Raw genomic sequence first — 22,000 nt, 5'->3', positions numbered from 1 at the left:
TTGTTGTGAATAATCATAAGTTGTTGTTAACCACCAATACAATTACTTATTGATGGAACCCATCATTGTGCCTCAAGAAGTTAATGGATTTTTGATTTTTGCTTAGGATAAGGCTAAACTTGGTCAAAATTTTTAAAGAAATGGAAATAAAATTCAATGTAAATCCAGCTTTTTACTCCTCTGATTTCATCCACCTCAACTCTAGCTCTCCGCCCCCTTTGAACATTCAATAATCTCAACCTTAGTCCTCTGTTGTCCTCAAACAATGTGAATAAATTGAATTTTTATTTTCCATGTGTCACTCATTTTCATAGAAATATGAGAGTAGCTCGAATGGATTATCGTATATGTTAGTTCCTAGGCTAAGATAAGTTTTTTTAAAAAATTGCCAGATGGATTAAAAATGGTGTTTATCCCTAAAAAAGACATTTACAAAGCTCTGCCACCAAACGAGAAAACCACCCTTGGCCGATGCTACAAGGAGTCTAGTGAGTTCTTGGATACTATCCAAAGGAATCAAGAAGCTCTTAAAGACAAATACTGTGATAAGGGGATCACTTCCAGACAATATAAGGGTGAAATAAGCCTTTCACCTGCGACATCATTGGTGCCAATCTCAAAATTAAAGATAGGATAATGGAGAATGGCACTAGTGCCAATCTCCATTTAAGCCTGACAATTTTCATACCTAGATACAGAATGGCACTAGTGCCATTATCATAATATTTAGGAAATTAATTAATGCTTTCATGGAAAAAAGTTACCAAATTACCGAAACAAAATAAAGAACATAATTCATGCTCTCATGGAAATTTTATCTAGACCCATTCCCCACATGGTTCCTAGAGAGTGGCACTAGTGTCATTCTCCACAAATCCGCATGGAGACTGGCAGCAATTCCATTCTCCATGTGGGATTGTGGAGAATGGCACTGGTGCTATTTTCCATGTGTCTGGCAAATTTCAGATTTCCTTGTGCAAAATGGTACTGGTAGGATTCTCCTATCTCATTGGTGAGTGCCTGCCATTCTCCATTTAAGATTGTGGAGAATGGCACTCTTGCCATTCTCCATGTCTCACACTTATCACATATATGATCTCTCTCTCTCTCTCTCTCTCTCTCTCTCTCTCTCCCCCCCTATGTGTACACATATAATATTTCTCTTTTACACACCCACATGTTATTCTCCTTAAGTGTCTTCCCCTCACATGCACACACATGGACACTCAAACATAGGAGATCCCTCTCCCCCTTCTCTTTCTCATGTACACCTTCACACATACATGTAGCAGGGTTAGACAGTGTGGGGCATGTTAAAGGGAAAAGCCCATGTGCAAGGCACATGGCTAGAGCTTATGATTCAAATCTCAAATCCCCATATCCTAGTTTGGCCACTTCCTAGCCTCCTCTTCCTACCACATAGCAAGTTCCAATTAAAAGCATAAAAGATACCTTGCGTAAAAGCATAAAAGCTATCAATAGCAAAAAGAACATCTCAATGGAAACGTGGTGCACATTATGCTCTTACCTATACATCATGAAATTACTAAGCACTACAATAAATCAAATACATAATTAAGAAAAGGAGAAATGAGGAACTCAAAATTAGTTGGTTAAGTTATACCAACCAATACTCAAAAGTAGAGGTAACCAAAGGCAACCCTTCTTCCTTCTCTTACTGGTGGAGTTTGACAAATTTCAGATTCCCTTGTGGTGCCAATCTCTAGAATCCTTGCACTGGTGCCAATCTCTAAAATCCTTGTACTAGTGCTAATCTCTAGAATCCATGCACTGGTACCAATCTCTAACGGATAATGGCATTGGTGCCAATCTCCATTTAAGTTTGACAATTTTCAAATCTAGATGCATGTAAACCCACATTTAAGTCTGACATTTTTTTGGGAATTGGGATTTTCTATATAAACCCACATGGAGATTGGAACAAGTGCCTGACGTGTTTCCTTGGACTATGCCGACATGGGGGTAGGCACTGGGCATTTCACATTTTGGACGGTTTGTGAAGGTGTAGGGCAAGGGAGGGGGGACGCCTTTTCCCCTCGTAAAATGGCGAGTGGGCGGGCAGCCCACTCTCTATTTTTGAGAGGGAAAGGCAAATCCCCCCTTTTCGCAGCCGTCAGAAGTGCACTAGCTATCATTCTCAAAACTATTTCGTCTAGCGTGAGATTCCCATTTGTAAAAAAATTTGATTCGACTGCTTATATCCAAGAAACACTCATAAAGGCCTTGGACAAACATGCATTATAAAAGTGACGGCAACCATGATAAAACCCTCAAGGGCAGTGCCACAAATATAGTGAACATTGGGAATAATTCTAGAAGTCCCCTCACAATTCATCATCTTCCCATGCTCAACTTCAATCTGAATTGGATAGCAAGTGAATTCATTTGAGGTAGGTGGGCTATTTGTGAGGTCACCTAGTCGGCTAGTCACCATATTAAAAACTACCCCCTGTTAATGAACCCATACCCCTACTAGCCATTGCCCCCTCCATGGGACCTCCCACAATGGGGGTGTTGCCTTGGATCCTAGCTAAATCTTGTTAGTCTGACTATCGGCCCACACTTGCCATCCATCTAGTGTCTAAGCTAGAACTGACCAATTATCCATGATATTCAGTGCGTTCTCCTCATATAAAGGGGGGGCTTATAAAGTGGAGTTAGTTGGTATGGGTGTACCTAACTGAGAGTGGAGCATTGATTTCTAACAAACCACATCTTTTGGGAACATCGATAATAAGCTCAAGAAAACATAAACATGGATAATGAAATGTAAGGGAAATACTCACACTGAACAATCTCTCATTTAAACTAAAGTACTAAGAGATGCATTCATGTGATTCAAGGAAAGGGTTGCTAGATATGCATGAGATCTTGAGAACTGAATCATAGATAGTTGCAATTCCATAGGGCAACTTTTTAAAAGCACATGGACTCAATAAGAGATCTTTCGGAGACATGCTTATTTTTTAAAAATAGTGCATTATAGAAACTATCAACTGAAGTTGAACTTCCTCTGATTGAAAGTAAGTTTATTGAAAGAGATCTGAATCAAAGAAGTGAGTTTTCAACACATGCATGTGATGTTGGCAGGTGAATCTACTATTACAAGTCCATCACATACCTTTTGGAAGAATGAACGAATAAGCTACACAATTATTTAAGATGTATAGAAATCATGCTGTACCCCAAAAGGTGTATAGAAATCATGCTCTACCCCAAAAGATCTAAAAGATCAGGATCGGGCATGCCTCTATTTGCTGCTGCTGAAAGATAGACTGCCACAATGCAAAAATAACAAAAAAGGATAGCATGTTCTTTTTGCCCTCGACATACTAGGAAATCTTATTGAAGAAAAGGAATATAGGAAAGGAATTCCTAACATAACTGGTTAAGTCTTTGGATTTCGGCTTATGAACAACTCATTGTTGCACACAATCTTTTCTCCACCGTTGAGTACGCTCATGACCATAGACATAAAAACAATTAATTCACATTAAAATGTTAGTATGTATGCATCATATGAGATGATATATATGTATTGGAATAAGCTTGTTGTATACAAATGTCGGTAGGAGAGGTTATTGCACCCCAAATTTCATATGGACTAAATGCTTTATGAATTGATTGAAAACCCATATTTGAAATTATATAACCAATGTGATATTTAGGGTTCCAAATACTTGATAATAAAGCGTGATCATTCACAATGGTAGGGTCCGAGATTTACATTAAAACATTCTCCTATAGATGTATAAATGAGGAAAACAATACAAATCGTTTTAGCTTTTAGCTACTTTTCAATTATGAGATTAGACCTAGTATTGTGTATCAAGAATTCATTTCTAAAAAAGATTCAAAATCCAACAAAGTTAAGTTAAACCTTATTTCTCACCTCAACATTGTAATCTACAAAATTATTTTCAACAATTGGATGTGTGTGCATGCATGCGTGCATGCGTCTCTCTCTCTCTCTCTATTTTATATATATATGTGTGTGTGTGTGTGTGTGTGTGTGTGTGTGTGTGTGTGTGTGTGTGTGTGTGTGTGTATGTATGTATGTATGTATGTATGTGTGTATGTATATAATATATATACATATATATATATATATATATGTATGTATGTATGTATGTATCGTAATAATTATGAACAAGATTTAGCTTGTCAATGATAATGGACTATAATGTGCAAGTTGTCTCTATCATTTTGTTTTACAGTCCCATGAAAAAACTAGCCTACCTATGACACCTTCCATCCGCTGCCCAGGAAGGGGCACACATGAAGATAAACGGGCAAAAGGTATCATTAACCTAGGAGGGGGTGAAAGATATCATTCATTTGCACACAAGTCTTTAGAAGCAAGAACACAAGTCTTTAGAGGAGAGAACACAAGTCATTGGCACACAAGTCTTTAGAAGCGAGAACATATCATCCCCCTAGGCAGTGTTCCATGCTTTTGCTTTTTAAATGGTTCACACAAAGACCTATGTTCTAATGTCTCTCAAGGATATTTGACTTTATTTATCAATTTTAGTGCAGTTGTGGCTCCTATGCTCATCGATTTCTTTTGATTAGTGCATTTTATAAAAATTACTTACAATAAGAACCTTGTAGTTGCATGGCTTTAAGAGGAGCAATGGGTGCTTATTATCGTCCCAAACCACCTGAATTTGTTTGAGACGAACGACGGTGGCCCTACTACTAATACATACTAAATTACTTACTCATTTATTTTTAATTCTCCTTTATTTTTCTTTATTACCATTGTTTCCACATGCTATTCCCTTTGTGCAATGTCAGCATGTACTTCACATTGAAATTTCCTAGCCCATTGTAATAGAAGTAGGGTCACTAATGCTAGTAAAAATGGAATAATTAAAAGAAAAAATTGAATGCTTTTTCTCCCAACCCTCCATGTGTAATGATTACTTAAATTTTAATTTTTATCATTTGTATTTACACCATTAAAAACCTACTCCACAATGTTGTCCACTTATTTGTTGTGAATAATCATAAGTTGTTGTTAACCAATACGATTACTTATTGATGGAACCCATCATTGTGCCTCAAGAAGTTAATGGATTTTGGCTTTTTGCTTAGGATAAAGCTAAACTTGGTCAAAAATTCTAAAGACATGGAAATAAAATTCAACGTAAATCCAGCTCTCAACTCCTCTGATTTCATCCACCTCAACTCTAGCTCTCCGCCCCCTTTGAACATTCAATAATCAACCTTAGTCCTCCGTTGTCCTCAAACAATGTGAATAAATTGAATTTTTATTTTCCATGTGTCACTCATTTTCATAGGAATATGAGAGTAGCTCGAATGGATTATTGTATGTATGTTTCTAGGCTAAGATAAATTTTTTTTTAAAAATTGACAGATGGATTAAAAATGGTGTTTATCCCTAAAAAAGATAGTTACAAAACTCTACCACCAAACGGGCAAACCACCCTTGGCCGATGCTACAAGGAGCCTAGTGAGGTCTTGGATAATATCCAAAGGAATCAAGAAGCTCTTGAAGACAATTACTGATAAGGGGATCAGTTCCAGACAATATAGGGGTGAAATAAGCCTTTCACCTTTGACATCACTGGGGACTCCTTGAAGCCAATGGAAATATCCTTGATGCAGAACATCCTATTACTATAGTCATATACCGTGAGGAGAACCAAAGCTTGCACATAGGGTTAGCAAGCCATGAGCATGGACGGATAGCCATAAGTATCCCCTAGGCTAAGATAAGGTTTATATGGCTTTTTTGAAGGACAACTGTAAATTTATGGAAGTTCCTAGGCCAAGGTAAGTTTCACATGTTTTTTAGAAAAAGAGATCGTTCCAACACATTGACGTTGCATAGCTAGTTGAGGCGACGAGCTTAGTCTTGATAGTGGAGATGGTGGGATGTTGGGTTGGAATTGGTTAAGGTGAGCCACTTTGAGGTTAATATACAAGCCCAATAGAGAAAATCCACATGTAGGGCACTAGGTAATAGATATTGTCATCAAATTATTAAAAGGGCAAGCAACGATAGAGGGAGAAACTAAAAGGCATGGACACAATAGATATGGTTGTGCAGGCAAGCGAAAGAGCACAAAATATTTGTTGATGTGGACATTGCTTTGCATGCCCGTGGCCTGCGAATAAGGTAAGGCCTCTGTGAGGCCATAGCTTTGGATTTGGGAGGTCACTCAAGGCTATGATTTTGATTTGCTAAGACATGTATTGCCACATGGTTGGCTCCACGTGGGGTGGAATCCAATGGGTTGCTGTCACCATGGTAGCATCGGGTTGCCACTGTGGATGCCAAGACCTACAGCACATCATCGTCTCTCTCATTTGGTGAAGATTTCTATCATCTCAAGCTTTCTACCTCTGTCACTTTAAGCTTGCCATCGCCATAGTGCCCTTTGCTTCTAGATATCCATATACAACACGATCGATTGACACAGTGCATTGGTGAAGCCAAGATTATTGAAGAATCTGATGTGCAGTCATAGAAGATGCTTGTTTCAGAGTAAGTACATTCTTTAATCGTCGGTCACGTATTGCACCCTCATGAAGCGCACATCACTATCGCAACCTTCAGCATCGTGAGATTCATCAGTTTCCCTTTGCAATGGAGGCTGTCGGTTGTTGATGATGTTGTTCTCGTCCTGGGATTTGATCACATCTCCTTTAGGGTGGTCGTCTTTGATGCCCTCCTCTTAGGATGCTCATTGTTGCATGCTACCATTGAATGACCGTCCGTTGACGATCACCAATAAGGGTCTTTGCAGCAACACTTCACAAGAAAACCATCTGACCTTTTTCCTCATTGTGATTTGCCCCTCATTGAGCTTCAATAGCCTCCAACTGTACTAGTACACATCACATATTCATTTCATGTTGCATTCCACCAATAGGAAGCGGGCCGGATTATCATGATTGTCATGTGTAGGGGCCAAAGGCAATAGGGAGAGAAAATACATGACTGTCAATGCACAAGTCAAAGAGATACATGAACAGAGAGATGGAAGAATGAGTCATTGATTGCATTACATGTAACCGTGTATATAGGGAGAATACACCCCTTCGTGCCTCACACATGCACCCCTTGACATCACTCCTTGAGGATAAACCCATGTGTTTATACCTTACTAGAGAGTATTGCAAAGCTCAAGTAAACATAAATACGGATTATAGAATGTAAGGGAAAGACTCACACTGAACACTCTCTCATTTAAACTAAAGTTACTAAGAGATACATTCATGTGATTTAAAGAGGTGGTTGCTAGATATGCATGAGATCTTGAGAATTGAGTTATAGATAGTTGCAATTCCATAGGGCAACTTGTAAAAAGCACATGGACTCAATCAGAGATCTTTGGAAGAAATGCATATTTTTTAAAAAGAATGCATCCCCATTAACGCAAGTTGAACATCCTCTGATTGAAAGTAAACTTATTGAAAGAGATGTGACTCAAAGAAGTGAGTTGTTGGGACATGCATGTGATTTTGGGAAGCGAATCTACTATTACAAGTCCATCACATAGCTTTTGGGATAATGACTGATAAGCTACACAATTATTTAAGATGGATAGAAATCATGCTCTACCCCAAAAGATCTAAAAGATCAGGATGGGAATGGAAGTGCCTCTATTTATTGACAGAGAGATTGCCACAATCCAAAAATGATTAAAAAAGGATAGCATGTGATTTTTGCCCTCAACATAGTAGGAAATCTTATGAAAGGAGGAAAGGAAGGGCTAACACAACTCGTCAAGCTTTGGATTTGGGCTTATATACAACTCATTGGTGCACACAATCTTTTCTCTATCTTTCAATAAGCTCATGATCGTAGGCATAAAAACAATGAATACATGTAGAGAAGTTAGTATGTATGCAATGTGCATCATATGAGATGATATATATGTACTAGAATAAACCTTTTGTACACAAATGTTGGTGGGAGAGGTCATTACACCCCAAATTTCACATTGACTAACTGCTTTATGAGGTGACTGAGAATCCATATGAAAACCAAATCATCCCAAATATGTTATAATCATGTCTTCCTTTGGGATATTTAGGGTTCCAAATACTTGATAATAAAGCACGAGTGTTCAAAATTGGCCCAAGCTTTACGTTAATACATTCTCTTATAGATGTACAAATGAGGAAAATGATACAGATCCATTTAGCATTTAGCTACTTTTCAATTGTGAGATCGCCAAGTGAGGGGACCTAGCATTGCCTCTCAAGGCTTCATTTCTAAAAAGGATCAAAACCTAAGCTCTCCCCTCTATTGTGTAATCTACAAAATTATTTTAACAATTTTTATAATAATCAGAAATCAGATTTAGCATGTCAATGGTTATGGATTATAACATGCAAGTTGTCTCTATGATTTTGTTTTACATTCCCATGAAAAAACTAGCCTACCTATAACACCTTCCAACATAATACTCATAATATTCATGACTGGCACAGATGAAGAGAAAAGGGCAAAAGGTATCACTTCCCTAGGTGGGTGAAAGATATCACTCCTTAGTGGCACACATGAGTCTTTAGAAGAGAGAACACATCATCCCCCCTAGGCAATGTTCCATGTCTTTTCTTTAAGAGTTTCACATTTCTCAAGAATATTTGACTTTATCAGGGATTTTAGTGTGCTTGTTGCAATATTCGGCCTTAACCCCTCTTTGATAAAATGTTGCAATTCAAGTACTTGGGAAGCGATTGATATGCGAGCACAAAACTATCCAAACGTCTCTCTATTGACTCTCCTTTGCATTCTTTGATTTTCAATGTTCAATATCAGCCGAACCCCATTCTATTAGGACTTCCTCAGGAGACTATGCTTATTGAATTCTTTTGCTTAGTGCATTTTATAAACATTCCTTGCAAGAACCTTGTATTTGCATGGCTTTAAGGTGAGCAATGGGTGCTTATTATCTTCCCAACCCACGTGAACTTGTTTGAGATGAATGACGGTGGCCCTACTACTAATACATATTGAATTATTTATCCTAATATTCTCACACTTTTTTAATTGTCCTTTATTTTTCTTTATTACCATTGTTTCCACATGCCGAGTCCCTCCCCACAATGTCATTGTGCATGAAACTTCCTAGCCCATTTTAATGGAAGTAGGGTCACTAGCACTAGAAAAAATGGAATGAAAAAAATTTTGATTGCTTTTTCTCCCTGCCATCCACGTGTAATGATTACTTGAAATTTAATTTTTATGGTCTGTATTTGCATGATTAAAAACCCACTCCACTATGCCATCAACTTATTTGTTCTCCATATTCATAAGCTGTTGTTAATGAATATTATTACGTATTGATAGAACCCATCATTGTTTCTGAAGAAGTTAATGGGTTTTGCCTTTTTGCTTAGGATAAAACTAAACTTGGTCAAAAAATTCAAAAAACTTAGCTTAACTCTAGTGCTCAACTCCTTTGATTTCATCCACCTCAACTCTAGCTGTCTGTCCCCTCCCCTTTGAATGTTCAACAATCAATCTTAGTCCTCCATTGTCCTCAAACCATGTGAATGAATTGATTTTTTGTTTTCAATGTGTTATAAGATAAGTTTTAAACAAAAATTATCGGATGGATTAGTGAGTCTTAAAAAAGATCTTTACAAAACTTGGCCACCAAATAGGTAAACTGCCCTTGGCCGATGTTGGAAGCAGCTTGGTGAGGTCATGGATACTATCTAAAGGAATGAAAAATCTCCCGGAGATAATTACTGATAAGGGGGTCACTGCCAGACAATACAAGGGGGAAATCTTGGAGGAAGCCTTTCACCTGTGACATCATTGTTGCAGACTCTTTGAAGTCGAAGGCAATATCCTTGACGAAGATGATCCTATTCCTAGAATCCCATAGTGTGAGCAAAACCAAAGCTTGCACATATGCCTCATAGGTTTAAATGAAGGACAATTGTAAAGATGCAACTCACTAGGTGAAGATAGTTTTTCATGTATATATTTTATAAAGGATAAAGGAAGGATTGATGTTCCATAGCCTATTGAGGGGACAAGCCAAGGCTTGGTAGTGGAGAACCTTGGAGATGGTGGGGTGTAGGGTGGAATTGGCAAAGGTGGCCCACTTTTGAGGAAAATACAAGAAGCCCAATAGAGAAAATCCACATGTAGGGCACTAGACAATAGATAATGATCATAAAATTGTTTAAAAGGCAACCAATGAGCAGACCGGCAGGTGGCCGTGATGGGGGGCGAAGACCGGAACGTGGCGGTGGAGGGTGACCGGGTGAGTCAGCGACCCCAAACGAAAGGCATGGACCCAAAAGATATGGTTGTGCGGGCGGGCAGAGTTGCACGAAAATATCTGCCGACGTGGAGGCTGCCCCGCCTGCCCGCGGCCCGCGGGCAGCCCAAGGCCTCTGTGAGGCCGGCTTTGGATTTGCGAGGTCCCTCAGGGCCGCGATTTTGATTCGCTGACGTGTCCTGCCACGTCGTGGGCACCACGTGGGTAGGTTCCAATGGGTTGCTGCCACGATAGCGCGTGGCTGCCATCGTGGATGCCAAAGACCTACGACACGTCATGGTCTCTCTCATTTGGTGAAGATTTCTATCGTCCCAAGCTTTCGATCTGCGTCGCTGTGAGCTCGCCATAGCCATAGCTCGCCCTTTGCCTCTTACCTTTCTTCTCTTGCCCCCTCCCCCCCCGCTTTGGCTCTTCTTTGGATCGATTTCCCGCTTCCTTAAACTTCTGTTGCATTTCTCTCGACCTTCCTCGCGCAGAACTGTCGGTTGCAGCCAGTTAACTCGTCGATCGCTTGGTTTTCAGAAGAACTTTCCAACTCTTGTAGAAAGGATTCTTTTTGCCAAGCCCGGCAACTCGATGTAGCTTCCTCTCGCTGCCTTGGCCGCAGCTTTTGCTCTTTCCCGACCCTCGCAACAGTCCGGATGTCTTTCGAACCGCGCCGTAGGGCTCCTGGTGTTCCCCTCTACAGACTCAGCGTTGGCCAAGGCTCTGGAGGGTGACTCTGCAAGCGCAAGCCTTTTCCCTTAGCTCTTCTTTTCTCCGCTGATGACAACACGGGGGCGTGGTGACGCTTTCGACTGTAGGCCGCATCCCGCTTCCTTAGTTTCCCCTCTTAAGCGCCCGGGACAGTTCCCCTCCGCACACGAAGATGAAAATCATACAGACAAGAAACAGGAGACTAGGCGAACTAGGATGGCAGTCGGAGATAGATCCGGGGTAGGAGATGTCTGGTTGGATAGCATCAAGTATGCTGACAGAGAGAAAGTTAACAAGACAAGTGATGGAGGCTTCATTGGCGAATTGAAAGACGAGACCGAGACTGGAACAACGTTTGTCAGGAAGGAAATTGAAGTTAGAGGTAATCAACGAGCTTCTCGAGACGTTGCGCAGCTAGATAGCAGGAAAGCTGGGGTTTTGAATCTGAGAGGCAGCAGGGATGAGGACGGCCATGAACTCTGCGAGGAGGAGAATCAAAAGAACAAATCTTTCGAGGACACTGCGGGGAAAGCTAGAAACCGGATACTTCAAGAATCTCTGTCCCAAGGAGTAAGGCAGGCTCAGCTTCTACACCAGCAGCAGCAGTCTCAGCCCCAGCAAGCTCCAGTTGTGCGCTGGGAAAGGTTTCTTCCGCAGCGCCAGCTTCGAGTCTTGCTGGTCGAGGACGATGACTCTACCCGACATGTCGTGAGTGCCCTGCTGCGTAATTGTAGTTACGAAGGTCGTTACTCGACTCTCCCCTCGTCTTGTTCATCCCATGCTTGCCGTTTCCTAGTGTAGGATTCAAGGGTTTAGCAGGGCAGTTCTACATGGAAAAGCAAGGAAAAATTGTAAAGTCCAAAGTGGTGGAAGTGTTCTGGCACCCTCACTAAATGACTCTCACAGGAATCTGCATTTGTGAATTTGTCCCGGTCATTGGATTCCATGCATTGTTTACAGATTACATTCACTGAATTCCTATTGTTGCTACTTGTTTTGTGCATTCCCAGTGACGTCTGCAGCTAATGGCTTTCTGGCATGGGAGATGTTAATGGATCAAGCCAACCACGTTGACTTGGTTTTGACAGAGGTCGTGATGCCATGTCTTTCTGGCATCGGCCTCCTATCAAGGATAATGGGGCATGGAGCTTGTAAACATATTCCTGTGATCAGTAAGTCTAATTCCCACAGTACTTCCGTTCCCTTCAAACTTCAATTTTCGGAGGTGCTTATGGGCCATGCAAAAATTTGGTTATGCAGTGATGTCTTCTCATGACTCCATGGGCATTGTCTTCAAGTGTTTGTCTAAAGGCGCTGTGGACTTCCTAGTAAAGCCTGTCAGAAAAAATGAGTTGAAAAACTTATGGCAGCATGTCTGGAGGAGGTGCCACAGTGTAAGCTTTTCCTATGACATTGCTTGCTCTTTGTTTTTCTTTGCTTATATTTGAATGTATTTTGCCCTGACTGTACTAGGTCTCAGGGACCAAACATTCTCACAAGCACGTTGCATCTAATGTCATTGGGGTACTAAACCGTGGCCAATCCATTCATTACACCGTATAGAACAAAGTCCTTGCAAGTGTAAACCCCTCTGCTTTGTGTCGAATGACCCAGGTCTCCAACGTATCAGTCAATAAAGCCCAATATCCAAGGCTAGCTTCTCCAACACCGCCCAATGCCCAACAAAGAGGGCAGTGTTGAATCGAGTGTTGGCCAGATATAGGATACTATTGAGCAATTGTGACAAGTAAAAACGTGGTGGGCTCGCTTGTTATAAGCTTTTCTACATGTGGCTGATTCAAAGTAATGCTTGCTAAAGATCGTGACTTCAAACTTTGGGCAACTTTGGGCTGTCAGACAATTCGTGCATTCTGGCCATAGTAATTCTATTCTGTAGAGTAGGCTTGATGGTAGCCTGTAGATTAGTTAGAAGGGATCCAAAGGCCCTGGGGAGAAACAGGCACATGAAGGATTTTACAGAAGGGAGTAACCCTCAAATAAGGTGTCCCTTTATTGAAGGGATGCCCAGAAGACCTTCCACAGAGTTCTTCCATCCTTCACCATGGGAGAAGATGGAGGTCAGAATGGTATCAAAATCCCTCATATAAGGAAGGTATCCATCGCCAAAATGATGAACAGATAAATTGCCGTTTTCATTTTCAAAAGTCAAACCGGTCCCCAGCAATTGTAACACAGCACTGTCACCTGACATCTACTTTGATCCCTTGAGTAAGTACACATTGTATATGCATTCTACTTGCTATGCAGCAGTGGGCATACTATCTATTCAGCCGTATTAGTGGACATGCAAATTTCACCTTGTGAAGTTTTCGTCCAAGTTGCGGCCTGCTGGTTTTGTGATAATTCTTCTATCTTAAATGGTGCGTTGCCCTATCAGCTAGATTTAGATTTAGATGCTCGTTGGGGAGAGACTGAAATGAAAATGTTTAGACTTCACAAGCAGTTGTAGCTTGAATGAAGAGATTTTGGACTACCTTTTGATTAGCCTTCTCCTTTAGTGCTAGCCTTCATCATGGCTGAGTTTGCCTTTCACATCCGGAGTGCCAACAGAAACTCAGTATGAAGACTTTGTATAAATGGATGCTCAAGTATGTGTGGGTGTGTGGATTTGTATGTGTGAGAGCATATTTTTATACTATGGTCTACACCCACTGTTGGGTGCTGATGACGTCAGTGGGAATGTCATAGTAGCTAGTCCTTGCTATGCATGATGGAGTTTATGGTTTTCAACCTTGTGAGTGACTATCATGAGATTGAAACTGCACTATGTTGTGTTTTTAGAGGATGAGTTTAGGAATGTTCCTGGATTTGCCGAGGTATATACTATCTATTCGATTGTACTCTGGTACAGCTACACTCGATAGAATAAAACAGAGAAAACTCATCTTGTGGGCCATTGAGCAGTACCTTAGGCAAGTATAGAGTGCATATAAGTTCCGTGCCCTTAGGCTCCCCATCCAGGATATCACAAACTCAAAACTTCGCTATCACTAGGGAAAGGTGACAGCCATGTCAACACTGCACAACATACGTAAAACCTGAGCGCTTTCACAAGGCTCTGCCCTTACAGCTCATAATGTTTATTTTCTATGTATTTCATACCTGTTAAAAGTGTTTTTAATGACCATGATTCACACAGGCTTGTAGAGGTAGATTTATAAGCTTTTGATGGAGTGGGAAATTGATAAAGTAACTTTTAACTGCATTTCTTTTAGTCTTTTCCCTTCACTTAAGAGGGTCTAGGACAACCATTAGGTGCACTACTGCTCCAAGGAATATATTGCAGTGTTTACTAAAAGAGACTCCGCGGGTCTTTAGAAACCCAGTATAGCTGCTTATGCTTGGGCACTGATGACGACATAAGTGTTGCTTTGCTTGCTTAGTATGTCTTCCTTCTGCTTTTCATAAAAGTTTTTGTTTACCTCTTTTTTCTTCTCTTTCATTTTCTCTTTTTTTTTTTTTTTTTTTTCCTTTGTAGATTTTTGATCTTTAGAACAACAAAATTTCTAAATTTGTATGATTGGACTTATTCTAGTCTTACAAAGGTATATTTACTAAAAGAGGTGCAGAAGTTGGGAATCAAGCTATGCTAAGGCTTAGTTCTTGCTTGAAGCATTAGAATTCATGTTTAGATGTGACTTAAACAGTCATTAGGTGCCCCTTATGCTCCACGGAATGTAATGCTGCGTTAGTAAGAGAGGTGGAAAAGTGTGGAGTCGATGTATGCTACAAGGCTACACCCACTGTTGGGCGCTGATGATGTCAGTGGGGATGTCATAGTAGCTAGTCCCTGCTTTGCGTGGTGGAGTTTATGGTTTTCAATCTTATGAGTCTAAGTGACATGACAGCCCATGTGCTGCCCATGTGGCTGCCCCATGCCTATTACTATTCTATGGTCCACCCCCCGACATGCACTCCTCATATGGGGGCTCACAGGTGGGGAGCTGACCAATCCTATTCCAACAGGGTAGGGGTGGCCCATTCCAAGTTCTTCAAAAATTTTCTGTAAGCAGTGAATTTTAAGTTGCCATTTCTTTGTCGTCATGGTCAATAGTTGGTATGATGAAACCCAATTTTTTTCCAGTACAAAAGCCTTTGGATGCATTGCATTATTATACTAGATTTCTTTTTAACTTGGACTGTGGTACGCTATGTTTGTGGATTTGCAGTCAAGCGGCAGTGGTAGCGGCAGTGGGAGTCAAACACAGAGAGTTACTCGCTCTAAGGGTCTGGCTGATTGTAACAACTCTTGCAGTAATGATGAGAGTGACAATGCTAGCAGTGGTATGAATATCAGAGGTGGGAGTGACAATGGAAGTGGAACACAAGTAAGTAATGCACATGAACATAAATGCGCAAGGCTCTCTAGCAAGATTATATGAATGAACTGGACATGCAGTGTATGATGTACTTGAACACACATAATTGTCTGCAAATAACTATCCTTGTGTGTTCTTGCTGCAGAGCTCATGGACCAAAAGAGCAGTGGAAGTTGAAAGTCCTCAGCACTCTTCTCAACCTAATGCTGTCTCAAGACTGCATGCACAAAAACAGTCAGACAAGTTGCGATCTGATCGAGTGAAGGGTTTTGCCTCGGCAGGCGAATCTCATGAAGAGAGAGGATTTGGTAAGAGACTCTTCTTGTATGAGAGATAGGAGGGAGGGAAGACGGGAGGTCCTCTGTTTTAATGAAAAGAAAAGTGGAGAGAATTGTGAATGGTAAAATCATCCCACCTTGGAGTGCATTTCCCTTGGATTCATACTTACTGCCAAGTAGGAAGCCTGAGCATATCATATGATGAGGTCTGAAAGATAAGCATGAAATGCAGTGTACTCAGAGAACATGTTTTGTCGTAGTAGAATTGTAATCATGCTACATTCGTCCCTGGCCACCTGGGGCTGCTGCTGGCAAACAGGTCGGCCTGTTTGTAGCAGGGGCTCAGCCCTGTAGGGCAGGGGGTCGGCCCCCTAGGAGCCCATTTGTAGGGCTGTGTGCCCAGCCCTAGGTGCTGCAGTCGGCCCACCTACCAGCAGGGGTCAGCCCTGGTCTACGGGCCGACTAGGGAGGGGCTGGGGCCTATTTATAGGGCCCCCCTCAGCCCTCATTTCTCATCTCAATGTGGAGGCTGTCGAGTTGTGCTCAGCTCTTGAGCAGCCTGTTGTACAGAGGTTTTCCCCCAGGTGTAGAGGGGCTTTTTGCCAGAGATCACTTGTAGTTCTCCTGTTTCCTTCTCTCCCTCTGAGTGTGGTGTGTGTTAGGTGTGCTCTCTCTCTCTCTCTCTCTCTCTCTCTCTCCTGGCCCTCAGGTCGGCCTGTTCGGATCAGAAAATGTCTCCAAGAAAGAGAGCAATAGAAAACTTGCATATATGCTAGGTACTGAGTAATCAAACACAACACACACACACACACACACACACACACACACTATATATATATATATATATATATATATATATGTAAATATGTGTGTGTGTGTGTGTGTGTATAAGAAGCATGTTCTTTCTCATCTGGAATGGAATGGACGGCAATCTTTGCTTGGGAATTCTTTGAGAGTTGAAAGCATTTATTGGTCGAAAGTCTTTCAGCTTCCCTTGGCTTTACAGGAACCTCGACATTCCGACTTTGTCTCGTTTAAAGGCATCACCTCGGTTGATGTTATAGATGATGCTTGTACTGTGCTCCCCTTTTCTTTGGCAGCCACTAGATATGGATTGGGCTCTCATTATCGTCCTTTGTGGCGACAAATTACTTCTATGCTTTCGCCTTTTGTTCCGATTCCTCCTTTGGAACTCCAGGACCGGATGGAAGATCGGACTTTGACTTCTCTAGGGTCCTCTTCTCGTCCTCTGAGGCTATCTCAGATTATTGTACCTGCATTGTATAAAATCATTTTGCCTCAACCTTGGGTTTCAGAGAGAGGTGATTCTGTTTGGCGAATGCATCGCCTAGCCAAGTGGTGGAGGAAAAGATTACAGCAACTTTGGGCCTATAAAGTATCGCTTCGGCAACAGGTTTTCTTTTGGCGAGTTCTTTTGGGAGTGTTTCCATTTGGATAGCTATTAGCTCATCGACACATTGCTTCTATACTTCGCCACAGATGTTCTATTTGTTCGAAGACTGTGTCTCACTTGTTTTCGCATTGTCCGTGTTCTTGTGAGTTTTTTTATCTACTTCGACAGTGCCTATGAGCGAGATTTCCATCTGTTCTGTTTGGGAAGTTCTTCTGGTGATTTGGATTTTATCCATCCAGATCGGAGTTTCATCTTTTCTTTGTTTGGGTTCGCTACTGGGCACTATGGACTTTATGGACATATAGGAATTGTAAAGTCTTTGGTGATCCCACTTTCTCTCTGTTTGGCTTTTTTAGGCATTCCCTGTAGCAATTTTTCTTTGATTGCTTGTAGACCCGCTGCATAGATCATGAGGTCTTTTTGGCATATATTGAAATTAAAGTGTGTATATATACATACATACATATATATATATATATATACATACATTTATGCCTATATATATGTGTGTGTGTGTGTGTGTGTGTGTACATTTATATACATATATATGCGATTGTCTCCCAACAAATTCTTACGATGCTGAGTTGAAACAGATCAGAAGTAAAATGAAGAACTGTTGCTTGTCATGCCTTCTCCTTTATTTGCCATGTCGCCTCTGAGAGCTGGGTAATGTAGTGGGTACTCTTGGTGGCTACTTGCTATTTCAAGGTGTTGGCAATGTTGTGAACGCTTGGAGGGGTAATGTAGTGGGTACTCTTGGAGGAGTAATATAGTGTGGTATTCTTGTGAGAGCTTGGAGGGGTAATGTAGTGGGTACTCTTGATGTCTATTTGCTCTTTCAAGGTCTAGGCAATGCTGCAAATTACAGATACATCCCATCAGGATCAGGTCGTTGTGGTCATGGATGATGGAATACACACATTGAATGACAACCTACAGCATGGTATTTACAGTCATGATTTACACTGACAAGCTACGAACATAGTATTGTACAGGAGTTGTGATTGTTCAAAGAGATTTTGGCTCCTCTCCAATAGGTATATGGAAGCCTTAACTAGGAGTCTGGAATTCCATTTAAACAATCAGAAGGGACAGTTCTAGGGCCAGCTTTTTGGATACAAGAAGATCTACCTCAAGTATATGGTTCACGTAAAATCCTTCTGCATGATTTTGGGTTTGCTTTTGTGTTACATTTGCAGATCCTGCATTATCTGCGCATCTTAAATTTTTTGGTCATATTGTGGATAATATCTTAACGTTTAGGATGGAACTGTATCTATATCTGTTTATGTCAACTTTCAATCAAAAGCATGTATTCTTAGTGCCCCTCGTTTTTCTTCAGATCATACGATGGGCGAAGATTTAGAAATGCGACTAGTTGCTGCAGAACCAACCTACTTGCACAATGATGAAGGGCCATTGAAATCACCACGTGCAGTGCAAGAGAACACTCCAGCTGCAAGTAGAGGGGAAGGTGGACTGTTGGAGGATAGCAGGATTGGTTCATTACAGGAATCTGAAAGAAAGGCTATAGATCTAATTGGTGCCATTGCAAGCAAAGCTAAGAGCAGTGAAGAGGAAGAACAGGGAGAAACTGAGGATGGAGATGAATTATTGGAGAATCATGCCAGCAATTCCCCTAGCTCAAGGGACAAAACCGGATCAGATTCCAACTCCCCAGCTTTACTAGAACTGAGCTTGAAACGGCCACGTCAGACTGAAGAAGAAGATATAGAAAGGGATGACAGACGGGTTTTAAGGCATTCATGTTCTTCTGCTTTTTCAAGGTAATCCTATTTACGGAAGGAAATTTTTACAGTATTAAGTCTGAGCCATCTATATCAAGTTATGTGTAGCTAAGTTCACTTAAAAGTTTTGTTGACCTCTTCTTGTTATAAATGTCATGTGCCTCTTGCTCTACTGTCCTTATGCTGAAGGAACCTTGCTGCCTGGTTTTTATCTCTCATGTCTTCTTTTTCAAGGTAATTCTATTTACAGAAGGAAACTTTTACGGTATTAACTTTGAGCCATCTATATGAAGTTATGTGTAGCTAAGCTCACTTCAAAAGTTTTGTTGACCTCTTCTTGCTATAAATGTCATGTGCCTCTTGCTCTACTGTCCTTATGCGGAAGGAACCTTGGTGCCTGGTTTTTATCTCTCATGTCTTCCCTTTACTCACCTTTCACCCTCCTTTTCTAGTACATGAGTATGATTTCTGTCTGGACTCAATGGGGATGAACAGCTTTTCTCTATGAGACAGCAGAAATATTTGATCCATCCATTTTAGAACTGAAATAAGAGAGAACAAGCATTTTGCCTCTAAAGCTGTCCTGCAGTTCAAGAGCTGCTTGTCTTCTTTTAAGGTGAAAGACATCACCAGCTACAGAATAATATATATAGTGCCATGTTACTGGGAGCTGCTTGTAGACATGTATGCTTATGCGAACGTTTTTTTACATAAAGATATATCATGTACTTTCTAGGCTTGAGAACCAAGCATTTTCAAGGAGAAGAAATTGGTATTCTGATTGCCCTCTTGCAAACATGTTATTGTGTGTATTCTTCACGAGATGTCTAGAGGATTCAATAATGTATAAAAATACTTTATAAAAATATTTTAGAACTGGAACTCTATTGTACTCTGCCGATATATATCTTGGCTTTTGTCATTTCTAGGTTCTACAAGTATGGTATTCTGTCTGCCTAAGGTTGCTGACTTTCAAGCTAGAGTAGTAAGTACCGTATGCTCTCATGCTGGTTGATTTTCAGATTAATCGTTCTAATGACATGACACCCTCAAGCTGGGAACTAGTTGAAGTTTGCACAGCTGCTTCCGATATCATGTGTGGGAGTTGGAAAGTGACTGATCTCGGGGTTTACATTCGTGCATGTAGAATGGCCTGTTAAAGGTTGCACTGTAGCGTTTGATATCATGTGTGGGAATTTGAAAATGGATTATTTTTTCTGGGGGTTCCACATCTCAGGTTCTCAGGTATTTGCATTGGAAGGTGACTCTTACTAAACCAAATTTTTTGCAGGTACAACACTAATGGCAACCACACTCCGTTGCCATCAGGAACTTTTCCAAATAGCACAGACTGTACGCCTGCTGGATATGGGGGGCATCCTTTTTATCAGGGAAGTGGTCCTATCCCTGAACAACTGGAGAGGGTTGCCTCTTCAAAAGATAGTGCAGGTCTAACAAGTCCAATACCATTTTCTTCCAGCATATCCTGTGTTAACAACAAACAAGATGGAGGCCTGCTTCCTGTATATCCCTCTGGTAAAGAGGGTTTTGCAGCCTGCACAGTTAAAGAAGAAGCCATGCCTTTATATCCGATTTCTGGACCAGGAATGCCTACTATGTCCATTCCCCTCCCACCTGGTATTTTATATGATGGTCTTCCATCTGCCTATGGTCCCATGCAGCATCCAATGTTCTATGGCCGTGCTGCTACTCATTGGGCATCCACAGCTCCTGGTGCAGAAAAAAGTGAGGCTGCTGGTTGCTGTGGATCTTTTGAACAAAGTCAATCTCACACACTGCCCTCTCAAACACATCAACCACCTCGGTCACATCACCATACTCATCACCACAGCCATCACCACCACCACCACATTCAGCACCATTATCATCATCACCATCAGCACCCACCCCAGCAGAGACCGGTGACGCCACAACAAGAGGACCAAACAGTAACAAATGTCGGAGCTGGAGCCCCAAGATGTGGATCATCTAACATGGTAAATGGGCCAGAAGGGAACGCTGGCCAGAGTGGAAGCAGCAATGGTATTGGGAATGGAAGTGTGAATGGTAGTGCCACCGGAAGCAATAATGGGAGCAATGGTCGCAATGGTCACACTAATGGCCAAAGTGCAACCGTACTGGCTGGTGGAGGTAATGGCGATATTGGTACCCAACCTCTCAACGGTGGGACTGGGACAGGAAATGGCTTGACAGTAACAAATGGTGTGCTTTCATGTCCTGACCAGAATCGCTTTGCAAGGAGAGAGGCTGCTCTCACTAAATTCAGGCAGAAGAGGAAAGAACGATGTTTTGAGAAAAAGGTATTGCTTATTTTTGTTCCTGTGCTTTCTTGATGTTTTTCCGTGAACTACAACCCTGAATAATTCTTTTTTATCAATTTGATGATTTTATGCATCATCCCTTGGCAGGTACGCTATCAAAGCCGGAAAAGATTGGCTGAACAGCGACCGAGGGTACGAGGCCAATTCGTGAGACAATCAGTTTATGAGTCCATTGCTGGGGAACCTGACTAGTTCACCTGGACATGTTTAATATGCCCCGTGTCATACTTTAGCCATTTGTTCTACATGGATCATTGTGAGTAGCTCGAATTCCCGAGTTATCAAGAATCAATATTGAGTGGCCTTTTGACAAACTGTTTGGAGTCAGACACCACCGTTTGGATGAAAAACAGATGACAAACAGCTACGCTGTTTCTAAGTTGCCACTCAGCCAGGTATGCTGCAGTGGTGTTTCAGATTTACCAGACTTGTAGTGACCTTGTAGTAAAAATTCAAGTTGTATCTAGTCGCTAGTTGTGATGAGAAATTTCTTTCCTCTGCTATGAGAATAGTACTCTCGAGGAGATGCAAAAGTAAGCTTTGTGTGCAAAATGTGTGATTAGCTATCAAAGTTTCAATGATATTTCACATTGTCTTTGGAGTGATTCTTATGAAACAAACAAGGGAAAATGAGTAGGATTCATTCGTAGGAATTTTGACGCACTTTTTTCTCCTTTCTCCTTTGATAGGCCCAATCAATTGAAGTTTTGGTTTTTAGCTGCTGTGCTGTGTAGAAATATTTAGCCTTAGTTATCAATGCTTTGGCAATTGCAGCTAGGTAAGGGTGAGCAATTGTAAAAACGCATCTCAACTGGAGTATTTGACATTTCTTTTTTGAGCATGTTTTTTGAAGATATAACAGGGGATTTAAAGTTGTGGAA

At 41.2% G+C, this 22,000-nt stretch overlaps 1 protein-coding gene across 1 annotated transcript; it reads left to right on the top strand.

The window, feature by feature from the left end:
* Positions 1-10,619: 10,619 nt before the first annotated feature.
* Positions 10,620-21,704, top strand: PRR7 (pseudo-response regulator 7). The gene is made up of 8 exons (XM_087382901.1): positions 10,620-11,739; positions 12,008-12,169; positions 12,258-12,391; positions 15,188-15,346; positions 15,483-15,645; positions 18,372-18,816; positions 20,069-21,098; positions 21,207-21,704. Exons 1-8 carry the CDS (start codon positions 11,067-11,069, stop codon positions 21,309-21,311), a joined length of 2,871 nt encoding a protein of 956 aa, XP_087239027.1. The 5' UTR covers positions 10,620-11,066; the 3' UTR covers positions 21,312-21,704.
* Positions 21,705-22,000: the final 296 nt, after the last annotated feature.

This window comes from Dipteris shenzhenensis, chromosome 12, assembly GCF_047967505.1.
Source record: "Dipteris shenzhenensis isolate YYH24624 ecotype China chromosome 12, Dip_SZ_1.0, whole genome shotgun sequence".
NCBI classification, from domain to species: Eukaryota; Viridiplantae; Streptophyta; class Polypodiopsida; order Gleicheniales; family Dipteridaceae; genus Dipteris; species Dipteris shenzhenensis.
This window is presented reverse-complemented; position numbering and strand designations above follow the sequence as displayed.